Genomic DNA, 9617 nt, shown 5'->3' on the forward strand with positions numbered 1-9617 from the left:
TCAGCGGCAGCTGGATGCAATAATTGCATGCCAATGTGCATTGGCTCGTTTAGTTTACACTCGAAGTAGATTGGTCTCTCTAAGCGAGATCCCAATTCGTCGGTCATCCGACGTGACGCCGAGAGTGACCGATTGAAAGGGAACTACATGTACTTACTATATGGTTAGGGTTTGGCTTAGGGTTACTTGCATATAATTATGCATAATTTATTATTATTATAATAGTAAGTGCATGTAACGTGTACCAAGGACACCTTAAAATAAAGTTTTACCCATTTATAAGTTGTACTACCTTTATGCTGATTTAAATAAAAATATAATTGTATTAGTATTAGTAATTGTTTTAATATAATTTGAAGAACAAATGTAGTTTTACAATAATGATAACCTAACAGGAATTTGAGAATAATGACAATTGTGTGTTTTTGATAGGTTTTGGGAGATCCACCCATTTAGTAAACTATGCATTTACTCTTATGCTGAAGGTGACAATTAAATATGAATGCAGCTCATTTCAGTTTTAATGAATTCATGTTCAGGTCCACTTCACCAGCGAAGAAGAAGGATCCAGAGACGGTGTTGTCATCTAAAGCTGCCTTTGCTGACAAGAGCAGCGATGACGGTATGTGTCCAGTGGTGGTTTATCGTGTCTCTGCCAACAAGCAACTACACTAAACATATGAGTACATGTGTTAATAATGTGTGTTTGTTCATCAGATGTGAAATCAGACAGCGATGATGACAGGGATCCAGTGTTCTCATCATATTCCAGCAGTTCTGCTTTTGACAAACCTCCAGCTAAAAAAGGTACAACATGAAAGTGAAAAGTCAACATGAACTCAAAATGTTAATGTGTTCTTCATGTTATTGTGAACAACTCCGTGCCAAAGAAAAATGGTACATGTACGTCAGTGTTTCCCACAGGAATTTGTGAAACTTGTGGCAGCAAGTGAAGTCACATAATAATTTGCATATTTAATAATAAGTTTGTGTTCAGACAAGTCTTCAGATCTGTTCTACTCTATGAACTGTCACATACTGAAATACAACTGAATGTCCAATAAAGCTGTTCCCATGTACAGTGGTGGCCAAAATTATTAGAACACTAGTTCACCAGCTGAAAAATGGTTTCAATTCTGTTATTTCTCTTTTGCTGTAGTGCCAGTAGGAAATACCAGTTTACATTTCCAAACATTCATTTTGCCATTAATTGGTAATAAATCCAGTGAGATTCTTGTTTTCTGCACACAGAGATCTGATCTGATCATCATCAGTCTGTCTGGAGTGACATGAAGAAACAGAACAAACTGAGACAGACTCAATCCAGAAGAACTGTATCTCAAAGACGCTTCAAGAAACCTTCCTGCAAAGCTACAGAACTGTTCAAAGTTTTAGGCACTTGTGTAAAAATACTGTAAAATGAGGATGCTGTCATAAATAGATTTTCTTTATCAATTAACTTCTATTAACTAAATTAAATCAACATTTGGTGTGAGCATCCTATGTGTTTAAAGCAGCTTTAGGTGCACGTGTGCATCGTTTTTAGGGAGCTTTGCAGGAAGTTTTCTTGAAGCGTCTTGGAGATACAGTTCTTCTGGATTGAGTCTGTCTCAGTTTCTTCTGTTTCTTCATGTAATCACGGATCTCTGTGTGCAGAAAACAAGAATCTCGCTGGATTATTACAATTAATGGCAAAATGAATGTTTGGAAATGTAAACTGGTATTTCCTACTGACACACTACAGCAAACGATAGAAATAACTGACCTAAAAACATGTTTTAGCTGCTAAATACTAGTGTTCTAATAATTTTGGCCACCACTGTATATATTTTCTGTTGTCATACATAAAACAAGTATAAATGGTGACTAAACACGACCCATTAATACTACGTTAACCAGGAGTCACTCTCACTTTACTCCTTAAATCTTGATTTATAATCGCTACATTGTCTGATAAAATCAACATACATCTACACTAAAGAGCGATTATGCAGAGGTTTTTGGCTATATTACTTTTTTGTCACATGCAGTGCACTGCCTGCATCTGAGTAACAAACTATGTGGATATTAACATATGAACTATGTTCATATTTCATATTTAGTCCAAACAGTCAGTAAGCATCAGGTGCTTGGAAACGCTGTTGTACTCATTTACTGACGAGTCTGCTGTGGTACGGTCAGCTGAATGTGCTGCTTCTCTGCCGCTGACTGCACAGAACAGACGCTGAAAGAGGCGACACCCTGTACTTACTATTATAATAACAATGAATTATGCATAATTACATGCAAGTAACCCAAAGCCAAACAAACCCTAATCCTAACCCTAACCATATAGTAAGTACATGTAGTTAATTTATATTACTCAGTACTTAAATGTATTTAGTGCTTTATAATTACACTGTAACAAGGACACCTTAAAATAAAGTGTAACCAAGTTTGTCCTAGCAGTATTTTATCAAAATGTAATAACTTATGGAATGATTGCATTTTCTGAAATGAAGTCTTTTCCTGTAAAATAATTTCACAATCCACAGAATCACTGTAATGGCACAAACACTTCGTACAAGCCAGTCAATTCCTGATGGAGAAAATCTGTGACCGCTTGCATAAACTGCTTAGACTAGTCTTAAAATTTAGACACTTAATTTTTTCTGCAAGACAAAAGTCACTTACTGTACATAAAAATGTAGATTGATCTAATTTGCATCTGATAATAAAGACTAATATCCACTTGGTTAACTGCCAGTTAGTCAAACTAGTTCTTAAGGCACAGTCTTAACATGCAACTGGCCCCTGGTCTCACCCAGCATGTTTTTTTATGCAACATCCTGTTTCAGTCTTAAATGAACATATATGTGTTATACTAGCATGTGTGCTCAGATCTTAACAATCTTAACGAGTAAATGTGAATAGCTCATTTCCAGTCTATTGAAATCATGTTGTTGTGTTACTCCAGCTAAGAAACCTGCAGACACAGCACCTAAACAGAGGAAAGCTCCAGCAAAAGCCAAGAAGCCTGAGACCTCTCTCTGGGACTCAGACTCAGACACAGGCACTAAAAAAGCACCAGCAGCACCGAAAGGGGGCGGCAAAGGCCGAGGCAGGAAGAGGAAGCAGTCGAGCTCAGAGGAGGATGAGTACAGCCCTGTGAAGAAGCCTGGAAAGACTGCCAGCAGCAGGGTGAGTGATTTATCCTCTACTGAAAACACTGTAAGATACGTCTGTGTAATATGGATAATAGCATTTGTGTGAATGTTTATTATAAACAAATTAAGGGTGGAAAAAAAAATATTAAATTAATATTTGCTGTTTAATTATTTTCAGCTATTTTGATTTAAAAAATAGAAGTTTGGCGTGTGTTACAGTATAGACTCATATATGTGACCCTGGAGCACAAAACCAGTCATAAGGGTCAATTTTTTGAAATCCAGATTTATGCATCATATGAAAGCTGAATAAATAAGCTTTCCATTGATGTGTGGTGTGTTAGGATAGGATAATATTTGGCTGAGATACAACTATTAGAAAATCTGGAATCTGAGGGTGCAAAAAAATCTAAATATTGAGAAAATCACTTTTAAAGTTGTCCAAATGAAGTTCTTAGCAATGCATATTACTAATCAAAAATTAAGTTTTGATATATTTGCGGTAGGAAATTTACTAAATATCTTCATGAAACATGATCTTAATATCCTAATGATTTTTGGCATAAAAGAAAAATGTATAATTTTAACCCATAAAATGTATAATATTGCTATTGCTACAAAAATACCTGTGCTACTCATGACTGATTTTGTGCTCCAGGGTCACATGTAATCTATACAATTGCTCATAGTTGTTTCCACATTCATTTGGATATTCAATGTGAAAGTAAATTTATGGTTACAACTTTTAATGTTAGGTGTGGTTATTCACGATAAATGACAGAAATTTGTATGATTATTTTTTTAATCAGTTGACAGCCCTGAAAATAATAATGCAAAACCCTTTGACACATTATTGAAACGAATGATTGGCTTTGAATGGGAAACATGGTATTATTACATCCATTAGAACATAGCACAAATGATTTGATTTGGTAACATGTTTAACAGGCCACAGTTCTGGATAGTATTAGTTACAATGGCTTTTCATGTGAATAAAGTCTTTAAAGTAGATCCATGTGAACTATAAGAGTGTAAAGAATGGAAAATGCTTTGATAAGAAACAAACTAGTCATGCAGAGTAGTCAAAAAGTCCAAATCTTAATTCATCTTCACTATGATAATAAATAGGCGGATGAACTTTTTGTCCTGCAGAGGGCGCCAGCGGTCAGGCGATTGTTATACTTTACAGCACAATATTAAAATTAAATCCAGGCTTGTGCTCAAACCAGTACCAGTTAAAGCGTCAAAATAACGGCGATGCCACAATATTTTCTAAACTATAGGACTGTGATGCACATTGTTTTTTGCACACTGTTACTCAAGTATGAACTGTGTTTTTGACTAATTGTCTAAATATCTAAATTCTAGAGCTTGCAGTTACCCATGAGGAGAAGTGTCTTACAATGTTGTGTGTGTGTTGTCATGTAGAAACCAAAGAAGGCAGCGTCTGATGATGAAGATGATGACGATGCAGGCATGAACAGCTTCAGCCGTCTGGACTCGGGCAGAGATCGGTCCGGTCGAGCCAAGAAAGAAGTCAAATACTTTGCAGAATCTGATAACGACGATATGTTTGACTAGAAAACACACACACACACTCTCTCTCAGTTCAGAAGAATGCTTGTTGAAGAACAGGTTCACTGTCCTCTGCCCTGCAGAATTTTGTACATTTTACCCTCCATTTTATTTTTTCTTCACTTGTGATGTTGAATTCTTTCTACTGTGTAGCTGTTTTACTCTTTTTATTATTGTTATTGCTATATTATTATTATTGGTATTATTGTTATGATACATTGACAATGTTGTTTTTTATCATTAAATTGTATTTGTTCTGAGCAGCTTTTAGAAATTTAGACTGCTGTGCTTTAGCACATTTTAATGGTTCAGCGTTAGAGACGACTCACCTTTTTGAGACGACTTGGAAATAAACATGAAATGTAAATTATTTGTTGGTCTCCTGAACTTTTTATAGCATTTCAGTGGTGTTGGGTTCAAGACAAGTTTAGCTTTATTGCCACAGAAATGTTGACGTTTAAATAGTGCTTTCAATAACGAACTCAGAATGGAGATACAGACTCAATTATACATGTTAAGATGGTTAAATATGATCAAATTTGAATTGTGTAAAGTTAGATCCAAAAGATCAACTCTTAACAAAAAAGTGTTAGCCAAGATTGATGCAAGGACATAAGAGGACGTTTTACATGGATAATACTCTAGTGACGCATAACTAGAACCATAAATAGCTGCTCTGCATAGGAAAGTTCTCCAAAGACACAAAAACATTGCTTTAGACAGAGCAAAAAGAGAAGAATTGAACAAAAACATAGCCTATAAATTTGTACTGTGTAAAATGCCTAAACCTTCAACATGTCTCTTAGAGTTGACTGTACAGTGGGTACGGAAAGTATTCAGACCCCCTTCAATTTTTCACTCTTTGTTATATTGCAGCCATTTGCTAAAATCATTTAAGTTAATTTTTTTTCCTCATTAATGTACACACAGCACCCCATATTGACAGAAAAACACAGAATTGTTGACATTTTTGCAGATTTATTAAAAAAGAAAAACTGAAATATCACATGGTCCTAAGTATTCAGACCCACGATTCTGTGTTTTTCTGTCAATATGGGGTGCTGTGTGTACATTAATGAGGAAAAAAAATTAACTTAAATGATTTTAGCAAATGGCTGCAATATAACAAAGAGTGAAAAATTTAAGGGGGTCTGAATACTTTCCGTACCCACTGTATATAGGAACCCTGAAATAGATCTCTATTAATTCATGTGCATCCATGCACTTGTTTTACATTTACATTTAATCATTTAGCAGACGCTTTTATCCAGAGACTTACAAATGAGGACAATAGAAGCAATCAAAATCAACAAAAGAGCAATGATATGCAAGTGCTATAACAAGTCTCAGCTTAATGCACACATAGCAAGGTTTTTTTTTAAAGAATAGAATTAGAATAGAGAGTGCTAGAGTTAGAGGGTCAAATAAAGAGGAAGAGATGTGTTTTTAGCCGATTCTTGAAGATGGCTAAGGACTCAGCTGCTCGGATTGAGTTGGGCAGGTCATTCCACCAGGAGGAAACAGTTAATATAAAAGTCTGTGAAAGTGATTTTGTGCCTCTTTGGGATGAACAATAATGCACCGTTCACTTGCAGAACGCAAGCTTCTAGAGGGCATATAAGTCTGAAGTAATGAATTTAGGTAAAGGGGTGCAGAGCCAGTGGTGGTTTTGTAGGCAAACATTAATGTCTTGAATTTTATGCGAGCAGCTATTGGTAGCCAGTGCAAACTGATGAACAGAGGTGTGACATGCATTCTTTTCGGCTCATTAAAAATTAATATTGCTGGATTAGTTGTAAAGCAAGGTTTGATAAAACCTCTCTTGGCAGGTCTTCCAGCCAGTTCTATTCATAATAAGATGGCAGTGACGCACAAAGAAATAGGTTATTTAAAACTAAAAATTATAATGCGTAAACATGCAAAAAATTCCTATGCGCAAGTGAATAGTTTCTCAAGGGCACAAAAAAGTTTCTCGTGTTCATGCAAAAGTTTATTTATTTATTTGTAGGGACTCTGTATGTTGTCAAGAAAATCAATAAAAACCCTGAGAAAATAAAAATATTAACAGATGACTGTACTATATACCAAATATAAAGCTGAAAATAATGCTACATGAACCATTATGTTAAATATGGTCTGAAAATCTACTGAGAGGTTTGGAAATTTGAGTCTGGAAAAGTATGGAAATTTGGAATGGAAAACGTGTAGGAACCCTGTGTGCTTGCATCCTCGTCATGGGCCAGTGGGCCATTTATATACTATATACAGTGACCTCCCCCAAACCTTAAAATAAATACATTTTTATTGTTTTGCCAGAAGGGTTCATGTAAAGGCAATGGTAAACATGAACAAAAGCATTGTTAATGTCCAAACAAGACAGAAGCAAAACAGCGGAATTTACAAATGGTTACAAACACTTGTGGTTCAGAGAAAAATACTGATCTTGAATTGTCATTATCCAAACTCCTGGAGTCCACAGGTTTTAAAAACAAGCGGATGGTTTCATGCTTCAAGAGCTGCTTCTTTTATTATTTATTTATTCTAATTGCTGAAGGATTGTTCCATCATTAGGCCTTGGAGTCCGAGTGTTTGACTGCCAGTTGACTGGGCTTCAATGAACATCTTCATGATTTGAACATTTCCCATCTGAAACGTGTGTATGTTGGTTTTGATCTTTCTGCTCTTTCACTGGGTTCAGAACTCATGTAAGCTCATAAAGAGCTCTAAAATCAATCGAACAGGATGATAATTGACTTCTATAATTGCATCGCTTGTTTCTCTGTACAATGGCCAGCAAAACAAATGCGGTAAAAACTGTATCGGCATACAGTATGACAACAGCATGATGTTTCCTATTATTAAAGGATAGAAAATAACACATAAGCACACGGTTGCATCTCTGCCATGACAAGCTTCGAACAAGATCACATTCAGCATAAAGCATTATTGAACAATCCAGATGAGATGGCCGGACCCTCTGCGATCGAGCCGGTCCATGCGAGGTAATTTTAACAAAGAATAACAAGACACATTTGATAACCCTTGTTTCCAAACGAGATTTTTAAAAGCAAGTTTTAAACTTGGATTCTGAAAATCTCTCGTGACATAGTTATGCTAGATATATTCTAACTCAATCAAACACAATGTCAGCTAGCTAGAAAAAAATCGTTTGTCTGTTTTTTCTGTGTAACAAAGCATAATGTTTACATAACTGAAAGGATACAGCTTCCATAGCTTACAGTTTAATGAGTGCAGATTGTAGTGAGGGAATCGTGGGTGGCATGGGTTTTTATAAAGACATTCATGAGCTGTTTCATTTGTTAACTTCAAAGACACATGCTGCTCCAACAAAAACAAAGCACTTTCCCTCAGGTTTTTTTTTAAAGACAAAAGACATAGCACAACATTCGTGCTTTCTAATCTACATATGATGAAAAACAAAATGAATAAAAAAAGATAAATACTGCATATCATCTAGAGTTTGTCATTCTTATTCTCATTCGGATGAGTGAGTCTGTTCTCTCTTCTGATATGTTTTCAGAGCAGATGCGTAGTCAGGTGAATATGTGTTTACATAAAACGGTCAGTTCACCCACAAATGAAAATGATGTCATCATTTACCTTTTTGAGACTTAAGTAATATACAAATCTCATGTCATTCCAAAACCGTATGATGTATTTCCCTCCATGGAACACAAACGATTTAGCGGAATGTTCATGCTGAAAATTCCATGGCCTTGAAATGACATGAGGATGAGTAAATAGCAGATTTTCATTTTTGGTGAACTATCCCTTTAAGAGCAAAAGTAAACAAAGATTTATACGGGAATAAATGATTAGATACATGATTACAGTTTAGTTCCAAGTTAGAATTTACAAAATTACACAAAATTATCCACCCATTCAAGGAACATAAATGTAAAATAAGGACACCAATTCATGAAAAATAATATGACGGTAACATCTGTCTCCTGTACTCTCAGGAGGGCAGTTTATAAGTGCAATGAGAGTTTAAAAACTAAAACGTCTTTATGCAGACAAACTGCTTTACAAGCAGACAAACAGCCGGCACCTGGAGCCTTTATATTTCACTTTCTAAGAAACATAGCATTGGATTTGATCATTAATCAGCCAAAGACAGTGTCCCATTGTAAAGACGGTAATCCAGCGACACTTGTTTCAGTAAGAGGTATTTTACAAACTCAGGATCAGGTTAAATGAAGCTCTTCAGAGCTACAATTTACTGATCAGAGCTGAAGGCCATCATATCACCCTGTCTGAGAAAAAACTTGTTTCTGTTGAAAAAAACAAAACAAAAATCTGTACACAAAAACAAGGTTCCCTAATGAGTGCACACAGAGATGAATGTACAATGTGCTCACTGCAGCGCAACTGGCTTGTCAGTCGCTCTGTAAAAAATTGCAAAGTTCCGTTGAGTTACTGCAAAAAAAGATGCCATTTGTGAAGGAGTTTGATCATTCTGGTCACTTGGCCCTGAATCAATGTGCGTTCGAGTGAACCATACTCTGCCATTCTCACTGATCTCAAAATAACACTCTCATATCTGCATATGACTATCAGTTTAATCCAGACGGGACAGATAGTTTTAATGCTTTAAATTCTCTTCAAATTAAAGGTTTGTCCTTTTTACTCTTCCTCATGTCATTTAAACCTGTGACTCTGAAGAAATTACTTGTTGCTCTTCTATACAGTAAACAGGGACATGAGGCTGCAAAAGATCACCATAGATGTAGCACTGAAGTAGTTCATATGACTTGGCTGCTATTTTCCAAGTCTTCTGATGGAATATGATAGCTTTGTGATAGAAGCTAGAGTGCTGCAGGGATGATGTAATGTTTTAAGCTAACTTTGTAAGATAAGTGGTGAGTATTACCA

The 9617-nt window shown here is 35.8% G+C and overlaps 1 protein-coding gene across 2 annotated transcripts in view; it reads left to right on the plus strand.

The window, feature by feature from the left end:
- LOC107700653 (DNA topoisomerase 2-beta-like) overlaps nucleotides 1-5085 on the plus strand; it is a 46476-nt gene extending 41391 nt beyond the window's left edge. For both annotated transcript variants that reach the window (XM_016502385.1, XM_016502386.1), the window contains exons 32-35: nucleotides 540-622; nucleotides 718-807; nucleotides 2957-3180; nucleotides 4575-5085. In XM_016502385.1, the coding sequence (XP_016357871.1) occupies nucleotides 540-622; nucleotides 718-807; nucleotides 2957-3180; nucleotides 4575-4727 (550 nt within the window). In that variant the 3' untranslated portion in view covers nucleotides 4728-5085. The remainder of the gene's footprint in view (nucleotides 1-539; nucleotides 623-717; nucleotides 808-2956; nucleotides 3181-4574) is intronic.
- The last annotated feature ends 4532 nt before the right edge of the window (nucleotides 5086-9617 follow it).

This window comes from Sinocyclocheilus anshuiensis, unplaced genomic scaffold (assembly GCF_001515605.1).
Source record: "Sinocyclocheilus anshuiensis isolate Anshui unplaced genomic scaffold, SAMN03320099.WGS_v1.1 scaffold1360, whole genome shotgun sequence".
Classification (NCBI taxonomy): Eukaryota; Metazoa; Chordata; class Actinopteri; order Cypriniformes; family Cyprinidae; genus Sinocyclocheilus; species Sinocyclocheilus anshuiensis.